Genomic DNA, 27853 nt, shown 5'->3' on the forward strand with positions numbered 1-27853 from the left:
TGTTAAAGACAAAATTTTTCCTTCTTTCAACCTCCATAAAAGAGAATTTTTCAAAGAACATTTTCAAACAGTTCCCTCTTAAACTCACCACAATGTCCTCTAAGATGCACAAGTATGACTTTGCAATATGAATAGTTATGGTATTAAGATGTTACGAAAAATTAGAGACTTTTTTGTCTGTTGTGTTCTAATGAAGAAAGATTACCGAAAAAAACAAAATCTGAAAGGACTAGGAGTTATGTTGCAAGTTGGAAGTGTACTTGATCTGCATGAAATACTGTAATATTGACTTCATATTTATACACACTTGCATATAAAATGGTATATTACAGCACAGTGGTACTCGTAAGAAGAACAATAGTATGACTGCATTTCAGTGAAAATTGTTTAAATCCCCAAACAATTATGGAAGCATTAATGGCAAAGTATCGCCTACCTTTTCTTTGTTGGGTAACGTTTGAGTTCTGGTAAAAGTGTCTCCTCCATTAATACTGATCAGCTCAGCATCTACAGGCGGAAACGGTGCAGGGAAAACCACTACGTCACTCTTGAGTGTGTCTGAGCTGAAACACAGGTCATACTGCTGAGTAGATTTGGAGTAAGACCAGCTCCCGTCAGGGTGGGTGGTGATCATTGGGGCGCTGTACCTGCTGAAAGTGCCGTCTGTCCTGTGGCATTTGACAGCTATTAAAGTGATGAGGCTGAGCAGAAAGATCACTGACACCGCCACAATGGCGATCAGCAGATACAGGTTCAAATCAGAGAAGCTGTCCTCCTTTATGGGCACATGTCTGAACTGAGTCTGGATGTCAGCTGTGCTTTCAACCACCACCACATCAATAGACACAGTAGCTGACAGGGAGGGTTCTCCGTTATCAGAAACCAGCACCACCAAGGGGTGAGTTTTCAGGTCATTGTCACTCATTCTCCTCTTAGTTCTGATTTCTCCGGTGCTGGTTCCGATCCGGAAGAGGTTGTTTCCTTTGGGTTCAGAGAGGTGATAAGAGAGCAGTGCGTTGTATCCAGAGTCTGCATCTACAGCCCTGATCTTTGCCACAAAGTATCCCGCTTCAGCAGAATAGGGGATGCTTTCACTGTTAACGGAGCCATGCTCAGAATAGGGCGCGAGAATGGTTGGATTATTGTCATTTTCATCCAGAATTAAAACGTTGACAGTCACGTTGCTGCTGAGCGGAGGAACACCAGAGTCTGTGGCCTGAACTTTAAACTGAAATGTTTTAGTCTCTTCATAGTTAAAAGACTGCAGGCTGACTATTTCTCCAGTCTCTGAGTTAATGTTTAAAACTGATGAAATTGGAATATTTTTTGGATAACCATCTAACAATTTGTAAGTCAGTTTTGCATTACTGTCCAGATCAGGGTCAAAGGCATTTATTGTATAAATAACGGAGCCAACTGGACTATTTTCTCTCACATAAACATTAATCACAGGCTCCATGAAGCGAGGTGCATTATCATTGACATCAGAAACATGAACAGTAATGATCCTGATAGTGGACAGAGGTGGACTCCCTTCATCTGTGGCTGTTATAGTGACATTATAAAGAGAAGTGTTTTCTCTGTCCAGTGGTCCATCTACGACTAATGAATAGTCATTTTTGTAGTTAGACTTCAGTTTGAAGGGAACAGACCCCACTACCTTACAGTTAGTCACACCATTATTTCCTCCATCTTTATCACTCACTGTGACCAAAGCAACTATTGTTCCCAGCTCTGCGTCTTCTTTTACTGGAGTCATAAGTGACGTTACAGATATTTCTGGGGCATTGTCATTCACGTCAATTATCTCTATCAGCAGTTTAGCGTGTGCACTCCGAGGGGAGGTTCCTTGATCCCTTGCTTGAACTCTGACTTCATAAGCAGACGTCTCTTCAAAATCTAATTTCCCCTTCACAGTAATTTCTCCTGTTTCTGAATTTAAATCGAAAATATTTGATGGGTCAATATTTCCTCGTTTGATCAGTGAATACAGGATCTTACTGTTCATTCCCTCGTCTAAATCTGTTGCATTTAACTTAATTACTAGTGTTCCGGGAGTCGCATTTTCTTTGACATGCACTTTATAAAGGGTTTTACTGAATGTCGGTGTATTGTCATTGACATCTGTAACATTAACAGTTAACTGCAACGTTCCTGATCTAGGAGGTTTTCCTCCGTCTACAGCGGTCAGGAGGAGTTTGATTACTGGCTGTTTCTCTCTGTCTAAAGCTTTCTGCAGCACTAACTCAGCAGACACACCGTGCTCTCCGCCGCTCTGCACATCAAGCGAGAAATATTCATTCTGGCTCAGCTTGTAGCTTTTTACTGTGTTGCTTCCTATGTCTGCATCTAGTGCTACTGGGAGAAGATATCGCTCTCCCGGTGAAACAGATTCAGATATATCAAGTAAATGCGATTGTTCAATGAAAACAGGCGAGTTATCGTTTATATCTAAAACATTTACTTCAATACGGTGTGCACTCATCGGATTGTTTAAAACGGCCTGTAAATTCAAAGAGCATTTTACCGTGTTCGGACAAAATTCTTCTCTGTCTATTCTTTCGTCAACAAATAGGTTCCCGGTCCGCAAATTCACATCAAAATATTTCTTCTTGTAACCCGATACGATTTGAAGATCTCTGTTTTCTAGATCTTTTAAATTGAGATTTAAATCCTTTGCGATATTCCCCACCACGGTGCCTTTGTTCACCTCCTCGGAGACGGAGTAAGATATCTGACAGACAGACCAGTCACAAAGACAAAGCAGCGTAACAATATGAATCCAGGCGTGCTCCTTGTCTCTTCGCACATACATCCTGGGTACAATAAGAGAGCTGAACCGAATCAAACATTAATCCACTGTAAAGGTAATTTCTTCAAAAGCAAACCGCCCCGTTTAAGCTCCAGGCTTTCTCGTCACAACACCATCAAATGCCGAGGAGGTTATAATGGCCGATGACGATTTCATTTTTTTCCCATCCTCGGAGGAGGAGTTTAGGATAAACAGAAAAGAATCCAACCCATGGTCTCCAGCGACATCTTGTGGTGAACACTTTGTAAATTTGACTCCTGCTTGGTCAAATAATTTGCAGCAAAGTTCTTACAATGATATTTCCGGGTCTACAAATTCAGTCCAACTTTGCATGGTAATTGACCTCAAATCAGAAATAAATAGCTAATCACACATGCACGTGTTAATACCAACATTTCAGCATTTAAACGTTCAGTAGAAGAGTGCAACAGCCATCTATTTGAGGACATTTTCAAAGCCAGACAAGACATCTCAAACTTAAAAAATAAATGCTAATCAAAGACTAAATAAATTACTCAAATCCAAAAAGGAGTAAACAATGCTTTAAATGAAAAGGTTACCTAGAAGGTGCTTCTAACTAAAAGACAAAGCAAAAACCTGCTACAAACGTGACTTCAGCACCACGGAGAGCGCCATCCCATAACAAGCTGAATCCTGAAAAGCTATATTAAATTCAGTGTTACAGTTGTCTTTGAGATCAGAATGACATTGACACCATAGGTTTTACTGTTTTCCAGAGGGCTTAAAGGAGTGGGCTCGCTGCATAGCCTAGAATACCAAGGTGCTGAAAACTTAGTTCAGCACCATGGTCAGCACTGTTAAAGTAAAATTTTTTCATTCTTTCAACCTCCATGAAAAAGATTTTTTTTCAGATACTATTTTCAACAGTTCCCTTTTAAACTCGCCACAATGTACTCTAAAATGCACAAGTATGACTTTGCAATATGAATATTAATGGCAATAAGATGTTATGTAAAATCAGAGACTTTATCACTTTTTTGTCTGCAGTGTTCTAATAAAGAAAAATTACAGAAAAAAAAACAAACTCTGAAAGGACTAGGGGTTACGTTGCAAGTTGGAAAGGTGCTTGATCTGCATGGAATACTGTAACATTGACTTCATATTTATATATGCTTATTTATATATATATTTTATGCATATAAAATGGTTTATCACAGCACAGTGGTACTCGTAAGATGAAAAATAGTATGACTGCATTTGCAATTGATTGAATTCCCAAACAATTATCGAAGCATTAATGCAAAGTATCTCCTACCTTTTCTTTGTTAGGTAAAGTCTGAGTTCTGGTAAAAGTGTCTCCTCCGTTTATACTGATCAGCTCCGCATCTACAGGCGGAAACGGTGCGGGGAAAACCACTACGTCACTCTTGAGTGTGTCTGAGCTGAAACACACGTCATACTGCTGAGTAGATTTGGAGTAAGACCAGCTCCCGTCAGGGTGGGTGGTGATCATTGGGGCGCTGTACCTGCTGAAAGTGCCGTCTGTCCTGTGGCATCTGACAGCTATTAAAGTGATGAGGCTGAGCAGAAAGATCACTGACACCGCCACAATGGCGATCAGCAGATACAGGTTCAAATCCGAGAAGCTGTCCTCCTTTATGGGCACATGTCTGAACTGAGTCTGGATGTCAGCTGTGCTTTCAACCACCACCACATCAATAGACACAGTAGCCGACAGGGAGGGTTCTCCGTTATCAGAAACCAGCACCACCAAGGGATGAGTTTTCAGGTCATTGTCACTCATTCTCCTCTTAGTCCTGATTTCTCCGGTGCTGGTTCCGATCCGGAAGAGGTTGTTTCCTTTTGGCTCAGAGAGGTGATAAGAGAGCAGCGCGTTGTATCCAGAGTCTGCGTCTACAGCCCTGATCTTTGCCACAAAGTATCCCGCTTCAGCAGAATAGGGGATGCTCTCACTGTTAACGGAGCCGTGCTCGGAATAGGGCGCGAGAATCGTTGGATTATTGTCATTTTCATCCAGAATTAAAACGTTGACAGTCACGTTGCTGCTGAGCGGAGGAACACCAGAGTCTGTGGCCTGAACTTTAAACTGAAATGTTTTGGTCTCCTCGTAGTTAAATGACTGCAGACTGACTATATCTCCAGTCTCTGAGTTGATGTTTACAGCTGAAGATATCGGAATATTTTTCGGATAACCATCTAACAATTTGTAAGTCAGTTTTGCATTACTGTCCGCATCAGCATCAAATGCATTTATTGTATAAATAACGGAGCCAATTTGACTATTTTCTCTCACATAAACATTAATCACAGGCTCCATGAAGCGAGGTGCATTATCATTGACATCAGAAACATGAACAGTAATGATCCTGATAGTGGACAGAGGTGGACTCCCTTCATCTGTGGCTGTTATAGTGACATTATAAAGAGAAGTGTTTTCTCTGTCCAGTGGTCCATCTACGACTAATGAATAGTCATTTTTGTAGTTAGACTTCAGTTTGAAGGGAACAGACCCCACTACCTTACAGTTAGTTACACCATTGTTTCCTCCATCTTTATCACTCACTGTGACCAAAGCAACTATTGTCCCCAGCTCTGCGTCTTCTTTTACTGGAGTCATGAGTGACGTCACAGATATTTCTGGGGCATTGTCGTTCACGTCAATTATCTCTATCAGCAGTTTAGCGTGTGCACTACGAGGGGTGGTGCCTTGATCTTTTGCTTGAACTCTAACTTCATACGCAGGCGTCTCTTCATAATCTAATGTGCCCTTCACAGTGATTTCTCCTGTTTCTGAATTTAGATCGAAAATATTTGACGGATCAATATTTCCCCGTTTGATGAGTGAATACAAGATCTTACTGTTCATTCCCTCGTCCAGATCGGTTGCATTTAACTTTATCACCACTGTTCCCGGTGCAGTATTTTCACCTACACGGACTTTATAAAGCGATTTGCTAAATATTGGTGTATTGTCATTCGCATCTATTACATTTACATAAATCTGCAACGTACCCGATCTCGGAGGTTTTCCTCCATCTACGGCGGTCAGAATAAGTTTAAGAACCGGCTGTTTCTCTCTGTCTAAAGCTTTCTGCAGCACTAACTCAGCAGACACACCGTGCTCTCCGCCGCTCTGCACATCAAGCGAGAAATAATCGTTTTGGCTCAGCTTGTAGCTCTTAACTGAGTTGCCACCAATGTCTGCGTCTACTGCTATTGGAAGAAGATATCGTTCTCCCGGTGACATTGATTCGGAGATGTTTAACGAATACCACTGTTCAATGAATTCTGGCGAGTTATCATTTATATCTAAAACACTGACCTCAATGCGGTGTACATTCATTGGATTGCTTAAAACGGCCTGTATTCTCAGTGAGCACTGTGCCGTGTTCGGACACAGCTCTTCTCTGTTTATCCTCTCATCAACAAAAATGTTCCCCGTCCTCAAATTAACGTCAAAATATTTCTTACTGTAACCCGAAACAATACGTAGATCCCTGGATTCTAGATCTTGTATGTTCAAGTTTAAATCCTTTGCGATATTCCCCACCACAGTGCCTTTGTTCACCTCCTCGGAAACAGAGTACGATAATTGCGAAGCAGACCAGTCACAAAGACACAGCAGTGCAAAAATATGAATCCAAGCATATTCCTCGTTTCCCATTGTTGTATCATAAACACCGAATCCCGTTTATCATGTATTTCCAGTTTGTATATATATCCGTCATAAACACGATGCTCCAGCGGCAGTCGCAGCCCTTCTCCCCACAATACAATACCACTGTCTCTCTAAACTGATGACCAATAGCGATTTAAGGTTTTCCGTGCAGGGAGGAGTTTTTACACATATTGCAACAATCATATCTGCGGTCTCCAGCGACATCATGTGGTGAATAACAGACAAGTCAATATAAATACGAGTGATACTTGGCTTAGCGATATGCAGTATGAGAAAAGATGTGTTATTTAAATTGTTGGCACATAAATTAACTTCAGTGTATGGAAAAGGGACAAAACAAAAGGTATTTTTCATGTAATATAGTCAACAGGGCACAATTGAGTCCAAGTGATGCAGTGCATCCACACAAAATAGCTATTTTCAGTTTAGGGTTTTTTTTTTATGAAAAAGTTTACTCTTTACCTAAAATAACTAATTAACTATTTAATCAGTCAACCAACGGTTCTCTTAAAAAAAAGACAAAATTAAAACTTTTTGTATAAGGTCTAAGAATATTGAAGGATCTAGAGAACTCGCAGAATCCAAAGGTTGAAGGGACTCATTCAGCACCACGGAGAGCGCTATAAATTCAGATTGTGAACTGCTTGGATCCAGTTCAATGACAAGCTGTTTAGAGCCCACATCATCAAACAATCCTGTTCATAAATACCATCATCTCAGGGCATGCTCATTCTTTAAGATGCTACAAACTGTTAGCTGAATTCCAATACTGATGGTATTTTTTTATTCATTAATTTATAAACTACAATATGCACTCATGCGAACAATAGAAGTATTTGCAATGTCAACAAAGGAGCTTTTACTACTATTTGCTTTACTTACTTTACTTACTAAACTGAAAGCACTTCATTGAAAACTGAAGAACACATTTCGTGCTTCCCAGTTTACTGCTGTATGGTAACTTATTTGTGGACATTTATGATGTGTAGTGTCTACACCATGTATTTCTAGAATGTCATGCTGCTGTATAGACAAAACTTCTTTTTCCTCGAAAAATGCAGACCCACCGACGAGGTATGCACGTGTAATACCAGTTAGTCACATGAAGTCAAGTATGTGCCGATGACTGAGGCAGGCAGAGCGATATCAGCACCACGGAGAGCACCTTTTAAATTAAACAGTATCAGAAAGGATTTATGCTGTAGATGTATACAAGCTATCAGACTTTTTGTGTTGCCAGTGAGTCAATAATAATAAGCTATTATCTAAAATGAACAGACCCAAATTTGCCTTCAATAAGAGCAGCTAAAGCTACATGAAAGACAAAATATGCACTGTTTGATATTGTTCATTTTTCATCGCCCTTACCTTTTCTTTGTTGGGTAAAGTCTGAGTTCTGGTAAAAGTGTCTCCTCCGTTTATACTGATCAGCTCCGCATCTACAGGCGGAAACGGTGCCGGGAAAACCACTACGTCACTCTTGAGTGTGTCTGAGCTGAAACACACGTCATACTGCTGAGTAGATTTGGAGTAAGACCAGCTCCCATCAGGGTGGGTGGTGATCATTGGGGCGCTGTACCTGCTGAAAGTGCCGTCTGTCCTGTGGCATCTGACAGCTATTAAAGTGATGAGGCTGAGCAGAAAGATCACTGACACCGCCACAATGGCGATCAGCAGATACAGGTTCAAATCCGAGAAGCTGTCCTCCTTTATGGGCACATGTCTGAACTGAGTCTGGATGTCAGCTGTGCTTTCAACCACCACCACATCAATAGACACAGTAGCTGACAGGGAGGGTTCTCCGTTATCAGAAACCAGCACCACCAAGGGGTGAGTTTTCAGGTCATTGTCACTCATTCTCCTCTTAGTCCTGATTTCTCCGGTGCTGGTTCCGATCCGGAAGAGGTTGTTTCCTTTGGGCTCAGAGAGGTGATAAGAGAGCAGTGCGTTGTATCCAGAGTCTGCGTCTACAGCCCTGATCTTTGCCACAAAGTATCCCGCTTCAGCAGAATAGGGGATGCTCTCACTGTTAACAGAGCTGTGCTCGGAATAGGGTGCGAGAATTGTTGGATTATTGTCATTTTCATCCAGAATAAAAAGGTTGACAGTCACGTTGCTGCTGAGCGGAGGAACACCAGAGTCTGTGGCCTGAACTTTAAACTGAAACGTTTTTAACTCCTCATAGTTAAAAGACTGCAGGCTGACTATATCTCCAGTCTCTGAGTTGATGTTTACAACTGATGAAATTGGAAAACCTTTCGGATAATTATCAATTAATGAATAGGTTAATTTAGCATTTTCATTTGCATCTGCATCTTGTGCAGTTGTCCTTGTAATAATTTCACCCACTTTACTATTTTCCCTCACGTAAATACTTACATTGGCCTCTGGGAAACGAGGCGCATTGTCATTAATATCTGAAATGTGTACAGTGATTACGGCAGTGCTAGAAAGAGGCGGACTACCTTCATCCACAGCAGTTATAGTGACATTGTACTGTGACACAATCTCTCTGTCAAGGAGGCCATCAACTGTCAAAGAGTAATAGTTTTTGTAATTTGAAGTTAAAGTGAAAGGGACAGAGTGTTTGACTTTACAAGTAGTGAGGCCATTTTGCCCTCCATCTTTATCAGTCACAGTCACCAAAGCAACAACTGTTCCAATTTCAGCACTTTCCTTCACTGGACTCATTAGTGAGGTTACAGAGATTTCTGGTGCATTGTCATTAATATCGACAACCTCGACCAGCACTTTAGAATAACCACTGCGAGGCGAGGCGCCTTGGTCTGTTGCTTGTACTCGTAATTCATATGCATTGCTTTCCTCATAATCCAAATTAGCCTTCACGGTGATTTCACCGCTTTCAGGAATAACACTGAATTTTTCAGGAGAGTTTAGATTTCCTCTTTTCATCAAAGAATATCTGATGTTGGAATTTGACCCTTCGTCTAAATCAGTTGCATTTAGTTTTAATATGGTTGTGCCAATGGGCGCATTTTCGCTGACTCTCACTTTATAAAGCAGTTTGCTAAACGAAGGCGTGTTATCATTAACATCTATGATATTCACAATAATCTGCATTGTACCAGACCGAGAGGGCTTTCCTCCGTCTACAGCGGTTAGTGTCAGTTTAACAGTGGGCTGTTTCTCTCTGTCTAAAGCTTTCTGCAGCACTAACTCAGCGGAAGCACCGTCTTCTCCGCTACTCACATCTACGGAAAAATGCTCGTTCGGACTTAACTTGTACGATTTCACAGAATTGCTGCCAGTGTCTGCATCCTGGGCTACTGGGAGCGGATACCTCTCTCCCGTTGAAGAAGACTCGGAGATATTAAACACATGGATTTGCTCGAGAAATGATGGTGCATTATCGTTGATGTCAAGAATACTGACCTCAATGCGATAAATATTAATTGGATTGCTCAGTAGTCCCTCTATATTTAATGAACACTTAGGCAAATTCGGACAAAGCTCCTCGCGGTCTATTCTCTCGTTCACAACGAGAGCCCCCGTTCTTAAATTCGCCTCGAAATATTTCTTACTGTATGCCGAAACAATCTGAAATCCCCGTTCCTCCAGTTGCTGTGAATGAATGTTTAAATCCTTAGCGAGATTCCCCACCACTGTGCCTTTGTCCACCTCCTCGGAAACAGAGTAGGAAATCTGAGCTGCAGACCAGTCACATAAACAAAGAAGAATGGCGCACAACATCCATTCGGTCTCTCTGTGCTGTTGTAGATTCATCCTTTTGTTTAGATGAGAGATTCAAGCAAACGAACGTCATTCATCCACAAAAACGGAAAAATATCCAAAAGACGGCCAAGCTTTCTTCTTTTAAATACCATCTCATAAGACCAAGTGATTTACTAACCCAGCCCCTCCGAAACGCACAGACTGATTCTTCTTTCACCGACAGTGGAGGAGGAGTTTAAAGTCATTAATGATCACTGTTCAATGTGTGGTCTCGAGCGACATCTTGCGTTCATTTGATAGACCACAACGAGTTCTTTACTAACCACACGACATTATTAATCGTTTCTTGAATAATAATATATGATCGGGTGATATGAATCAATATGTTCGGTCGCAAAAACAAAATAATAAGAACAGAGCAAGAGGCCAATTAGTTTGTGGATAAATTAATCAGAGATGCTGTAACTTGAAAGAGAGACATCAATATATTTATGACTGCAAAGTTCATAAGTTAATGAATTAAACGAATAAATGCATATGACAATTCCTAGCTCTTGCTATTGAGTATATTAAGGAAAATATTTCCACCACTTAAGGTTTTGAAAAAAAAAAAATCAACAAAGTAGTACAAACGAGCTGATCTTTTTGACAGAACCTTCCATGTCGTCCCTCCTTATTTTACATGTGCAGGTAAATTTTGATGGGCATAGCTATGATGATAAACATCTATGCCCATGTAATTCTAAAATATTTAGCCGCACTATAGTAACAACTCTTTCCCCCTTTTTCAAAATGTACAGACGCACAGACAGGCTGTGGCGCTTGATACCAGTTAGACATAAGTACACAAAGTCAAGCATGTGGAAGACGAAAGCACCAAGCACGCAGAGAGACATCAGCACCATGGATAGCTCCTTTCCCATCTAGCAGTATGGGGCATAAAAACTGAGGATGTATGCAGTATTTTAAACTTTTTATTTTGCCAGATGGTATATGATTATTTGTTGCCATCAGTGACAAACGTAACCACATTTGCCTTTAATGAAAGCCCCTCAAGCCATTTTTAAAAGACCAAACATGCCTTGATTAATAATCTTATTTTTTTGTAGCTCTTACCTTTTCTTTGTTGGGTAAAGTCTGAGTTCTGGTAAAAGTGTCTCCTCCGTTTATACTAATCAGCTCCGCATCTACAGGCGGAAACGGCGCGGGGAAAACCACCACGTCACTCTTGAGCGTGTCTGAGCTGAAACACACGTCATACTGCTGAGTAGCTTTGGAGTAAGACCAACTCCCGTCAGGGTGGGTGGTGATCATTGGGGCGCTGTACCTGCTGAAAGTGCCGTCTGTCCTGTGGCATTTGACAGCTATTAAAGTGATGAGGCTGAGCAGAAAGATCACTGACACCGCCACAATGGCGATCAGCAGATACAAGTTCAAATCCGAGAAGCTGTCCTCCTTTATGGGCACATGTCTGAACTGAGTCTGGATCTCAGCTGTGCTTTCAACCACCACCACATCAATAGACACAGTAGCTGACAGGGAGGGTTCTCCGTTATCAGAAACCAGCACCACCAAGGGATGAGTTTTCAGGTCATTGTCACTCATTCTCCTCTTAGTCCTGATTTCTCCGGTGCTGGTTCCGATCCGGAAGAGGTTGTTTCCTTTGGGCTCAGAGAGGTGATAAGAGAGCAGCGCGTTGTATCCAGAGTCTGCGTCTACAGCCCTGATCTTTGCCACAAAGTATCCTGCTTCAGCAGAATAGGGGATGCTCTCACTGTTAACGGAGCCGTGCTCAGAATAGGGCGCGAGAATTGTTGGATTATTGTCATTTTCATCCAGAATTAAAACATTGACAGTCACGTTGCTGCTGAGTGGAGGAACACCAGAGTCTGTGGCCTGAACTTTAAAGTGAAACGTTTTTATCTCCTCATAGTTAAATGACTGCAGGCTGACTATATCTCCGGTCTCCGAGTTGATATTTACCATTGCAGATAAGGACACCGAGTTACTTTTACCGTCTAAAATTGAATATCTAACCTGGCCATTCTTGTCAGTGTCAGCATCAGATGCAGATACCGTTTTAATAACTACACCAACTTTGCTGTTTTCTTTCACGTAAATATCAAGAGCTGGTTCCGTGAAACGAGGCGGGTTGTCGTTAACATCAGAAACGTGAACAGTAACAACACTGGTGTTGGAGAGAGGAGGACTTCCTTCATCGGTTGCCGAAATTGTTACGTTGTAGAGGGAGGTAATTTCTCTGTCAAGGGCCCCGTTAACAACTAGAGAATAATAGTTTTTGTAATTTGTCTCTAGTTTAAAGGGAACCTTATTCAATATTTTACATTTTACTTCACCGTTTTTGCCACCATCGTTGTCGACAAATGACACAAGTGCGATAGCTGTACCAACATCGGCGTCCTCTTTCACTGTATTTAGCAATGACGTCACAGTGATTTCAGGGGCATGATCATTAACATCAATTACTTCGACCAGCACTTTACAGTGAGCAGACATCGGTGGCTGGGCTTTATCGTTTGCTTCTGCGCGGATCTCAAATGCTTTATTTTCCTCATAATCGACATTACCTTTAATACTTATTGCGCCCGTTATGGGATCAATTTTAAAAATCTCTAATATACGAGCCTGCCCTTTGCTCCTCAAAGAATACACTATCTCGCCGTTTGTCCCCTCGTCTGCGTCGGTTGCATTTAGTGTAATCACAGTTGTCCCGATAGGCGTGTTTTCGATTATGCTGGTTTTGTACAAGGGGCTACTAAACACCGGAGTGTTATCATTTATATCTAAAACGTGAATAATGACCTCTGACGTGCCAGATCTTGATGGAGTCCCTCCATCTATAGCAGTCACAATGAGGTGTATCACAGACTGTTTTTCTCTGTCCAGCGTTTTCTGCAAAACTAACTCAGCAGACACACTTTCTCCTCCTTTTATTGTAGCGAGAGAAAAATATTCATTTGGTGTTAATTTAAATGCATTAACTGTATTCTTACCTACATCTGCATCGATAGCTTCCGACAAAGCGAATTTAATTCCAGGCTGAGTATTCTCTGCTATGTCTATAGTTTGAGACTTTTCCGTGAATAACGGGTCGTTGTCGTTAACATCTAGTATATTTATTTCTAAACGATACAGCTTCAAAGGGTTGTTTATCACAGCTTCTACACTGACTGTGCATTTTGGTTCCTTCGCACAGAGCTCCTCTCTGTCTATTCTTTCATTGACGTAGAGAACACCAGTCTTTACGTTTACCTCGAAATATTTCCTTTTTGATCCAGTAACAATCTGAAACATACGAGATTCCAGATCCTGAAGGCTTAGGTTTAAATCCTTGGCGATATTTCCTACAGAAGTCCCCGGATTCACCTCCTCAAACACGGAATACGACAGCTGCCCAGACTCCGCTTCCCAGCAATACTCCAGCAGCAAAAGCACCAGACATGAAACAATAGACGTCCTCATCGGTGCAGGCATAATTCCACAAAGGAAAATTTAAACTCACATCCATGCAAGAAAACCCACTCGCGAATTTGCACGTCGGAAAAGATATAAACTCAATTTGCGTTAAATATGTATCATACACATGGATAAAACATATCTTGCCTCTGTGATTCCGCTCTCTCTTTGTGACAAAGCCGCGAGAAGACAAATCGTCATATCAAACAGGGAGGAGCGTGAAACTACTACATAGGAATGTTATGGTCTATAGTGTCACCACGTGGAGATCTGCCACAACTGCAAGAAATTACTCCTAATGACAACCCAGGCCATATTTTCAAGTGAATCTAAATGTTTTCACATTTTTCTTTTGTTGGTAAAATGTAATTGAAATGCTACCGAATCAAAAAAAACTTTATCCAGCTTATTTTCTGTTCTTTTCTGTACAATGTGCGATGACTGAACAGCGAGCGAAAAAAAGCTAAACTTTTACAAACAGACACCATTATATTCTGCATCTAACTTCATCTTCAGCATCAAACAAATCAAGTTTATCGTAATTCAAAGAAGTGAAGAGCAGAGAGCCACACTTACACAGCCAATCTGAACGTTTCAAATCCGAGAAGCTGTCCTTACACTAAGCCGGAAACGTATTCCTCGTGAATTTATGAATTAGTTATTAGTGCGCGGCATTTTTCTTACCTTTTCTTTGTTGGGTAAAGTCTGAGTTCTGGTAAAAGTGTCTCCTCCGTTTATACTGATCAGCTCCGCATCTACAGGCGGAAATTGCGCGGGGAAAACCACTACGTCACTCTTGAGTGTGTCTGAGCTGAAACACACGTCATACTGCTGAGTAGCTTTGGAGTAAGACCAGCTCCCGTCAGGGTGGGTGGTGATCATTGGGGCGCTGTACCTGCTGAAAGTGCCGTCTGTCCTGTGGCATCTGACAGCTATTAAAGTGATGAGGCTGAGCAGAAAGATCACTGACACCACCACAATGGCGATCAGCAGATACAGGTTCAAGTCCGAGAAGCTGTCCTCCTTTATGGGCACATGTCTGAACTGAGTCTGGATGTCAGCTGTGCTTTCAACCACCACCACATCAATAGACACAGTAGCTGACAGGGAGGGTTCTCCGTTATCAGAAACCAGCACCACCAAGGGATGAGTTTTCAGGTCATTGTCACTCATTCTCCTCTTAGTCCTGATTTCTCCGGTGCTGGTTCCGATCCGGAAGAGGTTGTTTCCTTTGGGCTCAGAGAGGTGATAAGAGAGCAGCGCGTTGTATCCAGAGTCTGCGTCTACAGCCCTGATCTTTGCCACAAAGTATCCCGCTTCAGCAGAATAGGGGATGCTCTCACTGTTAACGGAGCCGTGCTCAGAATAGGGCGCGAGAATTGTTGGATTATTGTCATTTTCATCCAGAATTAAAACGTTGACAGTCACGTTGCTGCTGAGCGGAGGAACACCAGAGTCTGTGGCCTGAACTTTAAACTGAAACGTTTTTGTCTCCTCATAGTTAAAAGACTGCAGGCTGACTATATCTCCAGTCTCTGAGTTGATGTTTACCATTGAAGCTATCTGTGCGCTCTTCGGAGAACTGTTTATTAAATGGTACGTTGCTTTTGCGTTTTCATTGAAATCTGAATCTAATGTTGTCAGCGTGCAAATAGTGGTTCCTGTCGGGCTATTCTCCTTCACATAAACATTAATCAGAGGTTCCGGGAATCGAGGTGGATTGTCATTAACATCAGAGACTTGAACAGCAATGACGCTTGTGCTCGACAGAGAGGGGGCTCCTTCATCTGTAGCTGTAATTGATACATTATATTGGGAAACACTCTCTCTGTCGAGAGGCCCGTCAACCAGCAAAGAATAGTAGTTTTTATAGTTAGATTTTAACTTAAATGGCGCGGAACCTGTAATTTTGCAGTTTGTTAGACCGTTTTTACCTCCATCTTTATCAGTGACAGTCACCATAGCAACGGCTGTGCCTATTTCAGCGTCCTCTTTCACTGGACTCATTAGTGATGAAACTGAGATTTCTGGAGCATTATCATTGACATCAATAACTTCGACTAAAACCTTGCCGTGTGCACTACGGGGAGGGGTGCCTTTATCTCGTGCTTGAACACGAATCTCGTATGCTTGATTTTCCTCATAGTCAATGTTGCCTTTTACAGTAATTTCACCAGTATTATCGTTCAGGGCAAACTTATCATCTGGGTTTAAACGTCCCGTTTCTGTGAAAGAGTACACAATTTGACCATTAACACTGTCATCTAAATCAGTAGCTGTTAGTGTCAATAATGTTGTGCCAATATTTGCATTTTCAACAACTTGGACCTTGTAAAGCGATTTACTGAACACGGGTGAATTGTCATTTACATCCAGTACATTAACTTGTATCTGCAAAGTCCCGGTTTTAGGAGGTTTTCCTCCATCTATCGCCGTTAGTGTGAGCTCAATCACTGCCTGTTTTTCTCGGTCTAATGCTTTCTGTAGCACCAACTCAGCAGAGACACTCTGGTCACCAATAGTCTGTATATCCACAGAAAAATGATCATTCGGGTTCAATTTGTAAGTCTTCACCGAGTTAGTGCCTACATCTGCGTCGTGCGCTAACGGCAGTGGATGTCTTTCGCCGACATACGAAGATTCATACATATCGATTATAGCTATTTCTTCCAGAAAAGAAGGAGCGTTGTCATTAATATCATTAATTACAACTTCAATTCGATGGAGACTGCGAGGGTTACTCAACGTGGCCTCTATATTTAAAGAGCACGATACCGTATTAGGACAAAGCTCCTCTCGATCTATCCTCTCATTAACGAAAAGTACTCCAGATTCATGATTTATGTCCAAATACCGCTTTTTATATCCAGAGGTGATCTGAAGACCAGCAGATTGGAGTTGCTGCACGTTAAGATTTAAATCCTTGCCAAGATTTCCCACCGCTGTCCCTTTGTCCACCTCCTCTGAAACTGAATAGGATATCTGAGCCACGGAGGAGTCGCAGAGACAAAGCAGAATGAAAAACAGACCCCAAATAATATCCCATTGTTCCCGAGCAGCCATCGCTGTTTATGCAAAAGCGATAAATCCTTTTTTTTCCCTCTTGGCTGCTCCGCGAACAGTGAAAAATGTCCTCTTTATGGATCCATTTCGCACAGCGTCCTCTCTCCACAGCGCCTCACTCGTCTGTACGCTATTTTCACAAAGCACTGCCAGATGGTGACGTTTTATTCTGTGTCATAAATAGAGGAGGAGTTTCTGAACAGTGAACACCAGATTTTTACGTGGTCTCTGGCGACATCCCGTGACACTTTTGCATACAGAAAGTTGGACCAAAGTTGAGGATGAGCTCTTCATTAAAAACATCATATAAATTTACTAAGAAAATGTTTTCTGAAAAAACGACTAAAGGGTTGATTTTGGAAGACTCAAGCTCAGCTTGTAGACTGTTCATAAAAGAATCGTTATTTTAAGAACATGTAGTTTAATAAATTTGTCTTCTTATTCTTTAACACAATATTTTTACTGTTGTTATTTCACACGGCCTTAGTCTGTATTCAGTCACTGAGCAACAAGACACGTGATATAACCTGCAAAATGTGCGCTAAACAACATCAGCAACACAACCAGCACCCCAATCTTTTTATAGAAAAACAGAGAAGAAAACCTTTTTCAGCACCATAGATAGCTCCCACATCACAATCCAGAGACACACACAGAGAAGACTTTTTCAGCACCATGGACAGCGACTCAAAGCACTTCGAAAGCATGAAATTACTGCAAAGTACTGTGCCCGATATACTATAAGTAAAAAGATGTCAACTTTGTTGTACTGAAATTGATCCTCGATCACAGCACCCTTTGTTGTCTGTAGGGAAATGTACTTCCAATTTTCTAGTATGTAAAAAAAGGGAAAACAAACCGATTACAATCAAGTTCATCCCAGAGGGACAAGAGTGTTAGTTCAGTATCAAATCATAGTGCTGCAGATAATAATTCTTTGTTGGTTAAGTCGAAAAAGATTAAGAAGCAATTATAAATACTCTCATGACTTTAGAACAGACCATTTGGTCTGATAGAGGGCATGACTGTTTTCAACATGTTTCTCTGTATGTTATGAAATACATCTTGTTAACTTCAAGAACCGATTTACTTCCTCATGTTAATATCAGATTTAGGCACGGCTTACCTTTTCTTTATTGGGCAATGTCTGAGTTCTGGTAAAAGTGTCTCCTCCGTTAATACTGATCAGCTCTGCATCTACAGGCGGAAACGGTGCGGGGAAAACCACCACGTCACTCTTGAGTGTGTCTGAGCTGAAACACACGTCATACTGCTGAGTAGATTTGGAGTAAGACCAGCTCCCGTCAGGGTGGGTGGTGATCATTGGGGCACTGTACCTGCTGAAAGTGCCGTCTGTCCTGTGGCATCTGACAGCTATTAAAGTGATGAGGCTGAGCAGAAAGATCACTGACACCGCCACAATGGCGATCAGCAGATACAGGTTCAAATCTGAGAAGCTGTCCTCCTTTATGGGCACATGTCTGAACTGAGTCTGGATGTCAGCTGTGCTTTCAACCACCACCACATCAATAGAAACAGTAGCTGACAGGGAGGGTTCTCCGTTATCAGAAACCAGCACCACCAAGGGGTGAGTTTTCAGGTCATTGTCACTCATTCTCCTCTTAGTTCTGATTTCTCCGGTGCTGGTTCCGATCCGGAAGAGGTTGTTTCCTTTGGGCTCAGAGAGGTGATAAGAGAGCAGCGCGTTGTATCCAGAGTCTGCGTCTACAGCCCTGATCTTTGCCACAAAGTATCCTGCTTCAGCAGAATAGGGGATGCTCTCACTGTTAACGGAGCCGTGCTCAGAATAGGGCGCGAGAATTGTTGGATTGTTGTCATTTTCATCCAAAATAAAAACGTTGACAGTCACGTTGCTGCTGAGCGGAGGAACACCAGAGTCTGTGGCCTGAACTTTAAACTGAAACGTTTTTATCTCCTCATAGTTAAATGACTGCAGGCTGACTATATCTCCAGTCTCTGAGTTGATGTTTACCATTGTGGGAAGGTGTATAGATTTACTATTACTGTCTAAAAATGAGTAGCTTACATGACCGTTGTTGTTAACGTCAGCGTCATTTGCAGACACTGTTTTAATAACTGTTCCCACTTTACCGTTTTCTTTCACATAAATGTTTATCGATTGTTCTGAGAAACGAGGAGCATTGTCATTAACATCAGACACGTAAACAGTAATGACGCTTATGTTCGATAGAGGAGGACTCCCTTCATCAGTAGCTGAAAGTGTTACATTGTACTGAGGAGTCACCTCTCTGTCTAAATGTCCATCAACCACTAACGAGTAATAGTTTTTGTAATTTGTCTCCAATTTGAACGGAACCGTATTCAAGATCTCACATTTCACGTCGCCATTTTTACCACTATCTCTGTCTAGAACGGATACAAGTGCGATAGCTGTACCCACTTCCGCGTCCTCGCTCACTGTGTTGAGCAGTGACGTCACGGTGATCTCAGGAGCGTTGTCGTTTACATCAATTACTTCTACCAGCACTTTACTATGAGCAGACATGGGAGGCTGGCCTTTATCCCTGGCCTCTGCTCGGATCTCAAAAGCTTTTCTTTCCTCATAGTCGATTTTGCCTTTCACCGAAATAATCCCCGTGTTCGGATCAATTTTAAAAATATCCAGAATATGGTCCTGATCCTTACTACGAAGAGAATATACGATTTCACTGTTTGTGCCTTCATCCGCGTCGGTAGCATTTAAGGGGAAAATTGCCGTACCAACTGGGATGTTTTCAAATGTTTTAACCTTGTACAGAGTGCTACTGAATATTGGTGCGTTATCATTATTGTCTAGTATATTTATTTCAATTTCTGATGTGCCTGAATTTGATGGGGTACCCCCGTCTACTGCAGTTAACACGAGCTGCATATGTGGCTTTTTCTCACGGTCCAGGGCTTTCTGCAGCACTAACTCTGGAGATACACCCTCCTCTCTTTTGTGTGTGGCAAGACTGAAGTATTCGTTTGGACTGAGCCTATACGCACTCACACTATTTTTACCCACATCAGCATCGCTTGCCTCTGATAACGCGAATTTAAATCCAGGCAGCGTGTTCTCCGCAATGTCCAGTATTTGTGATTTAGTGTTAAAAGACGGAGAATGGTCATTCACATCTCTGATTTCTACCTCTATTCGATAAAGCTTTAATGGGTTGTTTATAACTGCCTCGACGCTAACAGTGCATTTGGGCTCATCTGTACAAAGCTCCTCTCGGTCTATTCTCTCATTGACATACAGAAATCCAGTCTTTAGATTTACCTCGAAGTATTTCCTCTTAGATCCTGCAACAATCTGAAACAAACGGGACTCCAAATCTTGCACATTGAGGTTTAGATCCTTGGCGATATTTCCGACATTAGTACCCGGGTTTACCTCCTCTGAGACGGAGTAGGAGAGCTGCCCTGACGCCGCTTCCCAGAAACAATCCAACAGCACCAGCACCAAATATGAAAAAACGGACCTCCTGCTGCTCGGTAAAGGCATAATTCCGCCTGAAAAGACCAAAGCATAGATCCACAACGCGGTTTCTACCGTTAAATGACGGTGGGACAATTTTTGGTGGGACTATTTCGATGTTCTTATTCTTTTACACGAAGCCTTCATTGTGCTATCCCGTCTCTCCCTGTGTCTCTTTGTGATGAAAATCCACAGTCATTCCGTTTTTACTCTGGGAGGAGCTTCGGCATTTCTGTGTCACGGTCTATAGCGTCACTGTGTGGTTACTTTGAAAAACTACACGCATGTCAAAACTGTGAAATAGTCCTCATTCAGAAACACTGACAACCACTTAATTAGAGATGGAGCTGTAAGCCATGGGAAGGATTTGGATACATTAAAAAACACAACGTTTTTCAAAGTATATGCACAGTCTCAGTCTTTTTTGGAGCACCACATGTTACGGATTAAAAGTAACTGCTAAAAGAATCTGCTGTGACATAGCTTTGTTAAATTATGGAAATTGCTTTCAGCGGATATTCAACGTCGAAACTTAGGCTGCATGTCTAATAACACAAAGGAGAGAAACTGATGTTTTTAGGACATAACTAATTTTTCTTTTCACTTTAACTGCATGTGTGGTAGTTTCTATCATATTAGCTGAACTTTTTTGGAGCAGAAAATCTCAAGTTATAGATGGTGGTATGGGATGCCAATTTCTGTGGGTTTGGTATGACAAATTAATTGCAAAAGTCATTATGTAACAAATAAAATTTTGGAAATTGTAATAAAGTGGAATCGGTTAACACTGACATGTCAAACAAAGACCGACTTGATATATTTTGAGTGAACAGTAAAAGGCTGACATTTTTTTAAACGAAGAGTTTTTTGCAAACATCCAGAAGGCCATTCGAGTAAAAGGTACAAACATGTCTCACTGCTTTCCTGTCACATTCTTTGGTTATAGATATGTATTTACCAAGCAAATATACTGCACAATTTAACATATGTTATTTCTTATAGGAAAACGGGCCCATACAGTATTATTTCCATAGACAAGGTCATGGGTATTGTGGAACATTCAGAAATTGCTGTTCAGCACCACGGACAGCGACATACTATCTTAAAAGCGTATAAGGTGTAAGCAGTCAAAACAGGGATGATAACAACACACTGTGTAGAGCAGGCCTATACCTATATACGAAAACAGCCTTTGACTTTTATTTTCACCCAAACTTCAGGGAAATTTAATGATAGCCTGTTGTTTTTACGTAGCACAAAGCCCTTAGTAGAAATAAAAAGTGTAATTTCACTGTCGATGAGCAACAGACATTAAGTAAAGCAATTAGATGTCCTTGATGTTCTTACCTTCTCTTTGTTAGGTAAAGTCTGAGTTCTGGTAAAAGTGTCTCCTCCGTTTATACTGATCAGCTCTGCATCTACAGGTGGAAACGGTGCAGGGAAAACCACTACGTCACTCTTGAGTGTGTCTGAGCTGAAACACACGTCATACTGCTGAGTAGATTTGGAGTAAGACCAGCTCCCGTCAGGGTGGGTGGTGATCATTGGGGCGCTGTACCTGCTGAAAGTGCCGTCTGTCCTGTGGCATTTGACAGCTATTAAAGTGATGAGGCTGAGCAGAAAGATCACTGACACAGCCACAATGGCGATCAGCAGATACAGGTTCAAATCCGAGAAGCTGTCCTCCTTTATGGGCACATGTCTGAACTGAGTCTGGATGTCAGCTGTGCTTTCAACCACCACCACATCAATAGAAACAGTAGCTGACAGGGAGGGTTCTCCGTTATCAGAAACCAGCACCACCAAGGGATGAGTTTTCAGGTCATTGTCACTCATTCTCCTCTTAGTCCTGATTTCTCCGGTGCTGGTTCCGATCCGGAAGAGGTTGTTTCCTTTGGGCTCAGAGAGGTGATAAGAGAGCAGCGCGTTGTATCCAGAGTCTGCGTCTACAGCCCTGATCTTTGCCACAAAGTATCCCGCTTCAGCAGAATAGGGGATGCTCTCACTGTTAACGGAGCCGTGCTCAGAATAGGGCGCGAGAATAGTTGGATTATTGTCATTTTCATCCAGAATTAAAACGTTGACAGTCACGTTGCTGCTGAGCGGAGGAACACCAGAGTCTGTGGCCTGAACTTTAAACTGAAACGTTTTTATCTCCTCATAGTTAAATGACTGCAGGCTGACTATATCTCCAGTCTCTGAGTTGATGTTCACCATTGCAGATAAAGGCGTGACATTATTATCGCTGACTAATGAATAGCTCACCTGACCGTTTTCTCTAATGTCAACATCAGTTGCAGTTACTGCTTTCAAAACAGTCCCAACTGGACTGTTTTCTTTCACATACACATTAATTACAGTCTCTGAAAAGCAGGGCGTGTTGTCATTTACATCAGAAACCTGAATAAAAACCACACTGGTAGCAGATAGAGGGGGTTTACCTTCATCCGTAGCTCTGACAGTAATATTGTAGTGTGAAATTAGTTCCCTGTCCAGAGCTCCAGCAGTGACTAAAGAATAATAATTTTTATAATTTGTCTCTAATTTAAAGGGAACCGAATTCAATATTTCACATTTGACTTCACCGTTTTTGCCGCCATCTCTGTCAAGAACTGAAACAAGTGCAATGGCAGTGCCAGTTTCAGCGTCCTCCCTTACGGTGCTGAGGAGTGACGTCACCGTGATGTCAGGCGCATTGTCATTCAGGTCCACCACCTCCACTAGTACTTTACACTGTGCTGTTAATGGAGGCTGGCCTTTGTCAGCAGCCTGCACGCGAATTTCGAAGGCAGGATTTGTTTCAAAGTCAATATTTCCTTTAACGATAATTATTCCTGTTTCTGAATCAATTTCAAAAATGTCCAAGACATGGTCCTGATCTTTCGAATTTAGAAAATATGCAATGTCTTTGTTTGGCCCCTCATCAGCGTCAGTTGCAGTCACTGATATCACTGTGCTACCAAGTGGTGCATTCTCTTTAATACTTGCTTTGTACAGGGTTTTGGCAAAAGTCGGGATGTTATCGTTTATGTCCAACACATAAATAATGATCTCTGACGTACCTGATTTTGGAGGTGTTCCTCCATCGACAGCGGTCAGTGTTAGTTTAATTACAGCCTGTTTTTCTCGGTCTAATGCTTTCTGGAGAACTAATTCGGCTGACACACTCTCACCCTTGTGCACCGCTAAAGAGAAATATTCATTAGGGTTCAGCTTGTATGTGTTAATACTATTTTTCCCCACATCAGCATCATAGGCCGACAGCACGGGGAATGTAGCACCCGGCAATATGCTCTCTGCTATGTCAATTGTTTGTGATTTGGCACTGAAAGATGGAGGGTTATCATTAACGTCAAGAATATTTACTTCAATCCGGTATAGTTTCAGCGGATTATTAATCACAGCCTCGACATTTAGTGTGCATTTTGCAGCTTTCGCGCAGAGCTCCTCTCTGTCTATTCTTTCACTGACATAGAGAAAACCTGCCTTCAAATTTACATCGAAATACTTTCTTTTCGAACCAGCAACGATTTGAAACGCACGTGACTCCAAATCCTGCACATTGAGATTTAAATCCTTGGCGAGATTTCCAACAGAAGTCCCCGGGTTTACCTCCTCTGAGACGGAATACGAGAGCTGCCCTGATACCGCTCCCCGGTTGTACTCCAAGACAAAAAACACTAGATATATCCCGATGAATGTCTTTCTTTCCGGCAGATGCATAGTTCCATACAAGAGCAAAGCATAGATCCTTATATTGATGTGCCTTTCGCGTATTAAGACCAAAATAGCGCTTGAATGACAGATTTATATGCCAGGATATTGTGTATGTTCATTCTTCGTCCTGCGTCTCATCCTAACAAAGCACTGACAAGAAAATGTGATCCTTTTAATGTAGGAGGGGCCTCGGTACATCAGCAACCTGCTAGCGGAGTTACGGTCTATAGCGTCGCCCTATGGCCATTTAAAGTAACTACAATGCATTGAAATAAACAGTCAGTCACAGGTTCCATATAAAACACCATCACTCAAGTAATTCCAGTCAGTTATAAATGACAAACATGACAGCCTTTTTATTACTGATTGTACTGCCAAGCCCTATAATGTAGCAGAGTGTAATCATCAACATATTTCAGAACCATGGATAGAGCATCATAATGCTGATGGAGCATGGTATTCAAAAAGATTAATCCGAAGTTCAATAAAGTACCAGGGATAGCACACAGAAGTGAATTGTTTCACCTTCTTGGGAACAACACAACATATTTAGGCAATAAAGCAAGTGCTCTATGACTTTCCAGGCCCAACATTAAACACCCTTGCTGAGCCAAACTAACAAATTAAAGATTCACAAGTCAACAAATACACAAACTATCTATAGCGGTCTGCTCTTTTTACTCTAATTTTATGTCGCATTATCATCCAAAAGTTGAATTCAGCACCACATCCCAGTTCTTTGTGCATTCTAATAGAGGAAAGTAGTGCATACGAGTCTTCACAAAATGTTATTTGTCAGCAAACCAATCTAGAGCTGGAGGGCTGCAATTATCCACATTTTTCCGCAAATTAGCGTCAATTCAAGAACAGTTTGACACTGAAAGAGAGCAACATGAAAGAAATGAGCGTTCCTCAAAAAAACAATTGATTTTATCATCTGAATGTCCGCCTCTAGACTCAAGCTGCGCTTTGATAAATGTTGTTGATTTCATGTGGGAGCTAACAAAAGCTCCTGCTGAAATTTTAAATGTCTCCTTAACAAATATATAGTAGAAGGAATAAATTATTCTGACTGTGGTAAGTTGTCTAAAGTAATGCACTGTTTTCAACACATATCCATGGGTGTACATGTGACTTCAATTTTAAATATGAAGTCTTAATGATAGGTAATTAACTTTTACGTAACGACACTTTTTAGGCAGCTTTTACAAGTGAATACAATGGCATATGGAAACGTACATTTGATTTTAAAGACTAAGACATGATACAGAGGCAAACTCAAACCCAACATAAAAACAAGCACAATGGTTAGATTTTTAGTTTAAATTGGGATGTAATAGCTCACACCGCAACCCAGGTAAACAAATAATCAAGTTTTTATACTCTTACCTTTTCTTTATTAGGTAACGTTTGAGTTCTGGTAAAAGTGTCTCCTCCGTTAATACTGATCAGCTCCGCATCTACAGGCGGAAACGGTGCAGGGAAAACCACTACGTCACTCTTGAGTGTGTCTGAGCTGAAACACACGTCATACTGCTGAGTAGATTTGGAGTAAGACCAGCTCCCGTCAGGGTGGGTGGTGATCATTGGGGCGCTGTACCTGCTGAAAGTGCCGTCTGTCCTGTGGCATTTGACAGCTATTAAAGTGATGAGGCTGAGCAGAAAGATCACTGACACCGCCACAATGGCGATCAGCAGATACAGGTTCAAATCTGAGAAGCTGTCCTCCTTTATGGGCACATGTCTGAACTGAGTCTGGATGTCAGCTGTGCTTTCAACCACCACCACATCAATAGACACAGTAGCTGACAGGGAGGGTTCTCCGTTATCAGAAACCAGCACCACCAAGGGATGAGTTTTCAGGTCATTGTCACTCATTCTCCTCTTAGTCCTGATTTCTCCGGTGCTGGTTCCGATCCGGAAGAGGTTGTTTCCTTTTGGCTCAGAGAGGTGATAAGAGAGCAGCGCATTGTATCCAGAGTCTGCGTCTACAGCCCTGATCTTTGCCACAAAGTATCCCGCTTCAGCAGAATAGGGGATGCTCTCACTGTTAACGGAGCCGTGCTCAGAATAGGGCGCGAGAATTGTTGGATTATTGTCATTTTCATCCAGAATTAAAACGTTGACAGTCACATTGCTGCTGAGCGGAGGAACACCAGAGTCTGTGGCCTGAACTTTAAACTGAAATGTTTTTGTCTCCTCGTAGTTAAAAGACTGCAGGCTGACTATATCTCCAGTGTCTGAGTTGATGTTCACCATTGTAGATAACGGCAGTGAGTTAGTGTTACTTTGTAAAAATGAATAGCTCACCTGACCATTCTCATCAATGTCAGCATCAATTGCAGAAACAGTTTTTAAAACTGCTCCTACTGGACTGTTTTCTTTCACATAGACATTGATTATGTTTTCTGTGAATAGAGGTTTGTTATCATTAACATCTGACACGTGCACATTAATAATGCTCGTGCTGGAGAGAGGTGGGCTGCCTTCATCAGTAGCAGTGATGCTGATGTTGTATTTAGATGAGCTCTCTCTGTCAAGAGGACCGTCCACCACCAACGAATAGTAGTTTTTATAATTTGACTCCAATTTAAAAGGGACGTCATTGGAGATTTCACAGTTCACCATCCCATTTTTACCTCCGTCTTTATCAAAAACTGAAACAAGAGCAATGGCGGTGCCAATGGACGCATCCTCTTTCACTGTGTTTAACAGTGATGTCACTGTAATTTCGGGGGCATTGTCATTGACGTCTAAAACTTCAATCAATAATTTGGCATTAGAAGTGAGAGGAGAAGAGGCTCCATCACTGGCTTGTACTCGAATTTCAAAAGCACTATTTTCCTCAAAGTCGATTATCTTTTTATTTGTTACAGTTCCAGTTTTTTCATCTATAGCAAACAGATCACTTTGTTTCCCTCGTCCTACTTCACTGAATGAATATAACACCTGCCCGTTTTGGCCTGCATCTAAATCAGTAGCATTTAACGTAATAATGGATGTTCCAATCTTTGCATTTTCATAAACAGTGGCTTTATACAGAGTCTGACTGAATACAGGAGCGTTATCGTTAATGTCCAAAACATTAACTATAATCACCATCGTGCCAGATTTAGCAGGAGTTCCTCCGTCGATGGCAGTCAGTGTGAGTCGGATCACAGACTGTTTTTCTCTGTCTAAAACTTTCTGAAGCTGTAACTCTCCAGAAACAGTATCCCCTTTATGTGTAATGAGCAAAAAGTGTTCATTTTGGCTCAACTTGTAGCTATTGACAGTATTTTTACCGACGTCTGCATCGTGAGCTGGGTGCAGAGGAAATTTAGCTCCTACTACTGTGCTCTCAGTAATGTTAATTATTTGGGATGCTCTTAAAAATGACGGAGAATTATCATTTACATCCAAGATGATAATTTCAATCCTGTACAGTTTTAAAGGGTTATTAATGACTGCCTCTACACTAAGAGAACATTTTGGTTCATCGCCGCAGAGCTCCTCTCGATCTATTCTCTCATTAACGTACAGGGCGCCAGTCTTTAGATTTACCTCGAAATATTTTCTCTTTGATCCAGCAACGATCTGAAACATGCGGGACTCCAAATCCTGGACATTGATGTTGAGATCTTTAGCGATATTTCCGACAACAGTCCCCAGATTCACCTCCTCTGAGACGGAGTAAGAGAGCTGCCCAGACACCGCTTCCCAGTAACAATCCAGCAGCACGAACAGCAGATATATCCACACAGAGCTCGTTCTGCTCGGCAAATGCATAATTCCACACATCGAGAGGGAGCATGTAGGCAAAACTCGACAATACGTTACAACAACCACAAGATTAAGATCGAGAAAGGCATACTCCAAAGAAATATCTCGGAATTTCAACAGCCAAACAAGACAACCGTTCTTTGTCGTCCGACCTCTCTTTGTAACAAAGCCCACAGATGCATCATCT

General features: G+C 41.7%; 3 protein-coding genes and 1 pseudogene across 27 annotated transcripts in view; 1 reads left to right on the plus strand and 3 right to left on the minus strand.

The window, feature by feature from the left end:
- pcdh2a39 (protocadherin 2 alpha 39) overlaps positions 1-27853 on the minus strand; it is a 219855-nt gene that overhangs the window by 61048 nt on the left and 130954 nt on the right. Inside the window, exon 1 of one of the 24 annotated variants that reach the window (XM_088081104.1) lies at positions 21535-24049. The exons of 19 other annotated variants lie outside the window; for them this stretch is intronic. In XM_088081104.1, coding sequence (XP_087937230.1) covers positions 21535-23910 — 2376 coding nt within the window. In that variant the 5' untranslated portion in view covers positions 23911-24049. Of the gene's footprint in view, positions 1-436; positions 2966-4088; positions 6824-7841; positions 10368-11282; positions 13800-21534; positions 24050-27853 lie in introns of those variants that run through there. 4 more of the 24 variants (XM_088081102.1, XM_088081103.1, XM_088081109.1 and 1 more) reach the window with 4 other exon arrangements.
- The window catches only part of LOC121947940 (fibroblast growth factor 18), a 307943-nt gene that overhangs the window by 23368 nt on the left and 256722 nt on the right, over positions 1-27853 (plus strand). The window lies entirely within an intron of this gene.
- Positions 14283-16856, minus strand: LOC121940686 (protocadherin alpha-3-like). The gene has a single exon (XM_088081119.1). The coding sequence runs from the start codon at positions 16704-16706 to the stop codon at positions 14298-14300; it is 2409 nt and encodes an 802-aa protein (XP_087937245.1). The 5' UTR covers positions 16707-16856; the 3' UTR covers positions 14283-14297.
- Positions 25282-27808, minus strand: LOC148188926 (protocadherin alpha-10 pseudogene; annotated as a pseudogene).

The sequence above is a fragment of the Plectropomus leopardus genome, chromosome 8 (genome assembly GCF_026936395.1).
Source record: "Plectropomus leopardus strain MGB_pleo_1.0 chromosome 8, ASM2693639v1, whole genome shotgun sequence".
Classification (NCBI taxonomy): domain Eukaryota; kingdom Metazoa; phylum Chordata; class Actinopteri; order Perciformes; family Serranidae; genus Plectropomus; species Plectropomus leopardus.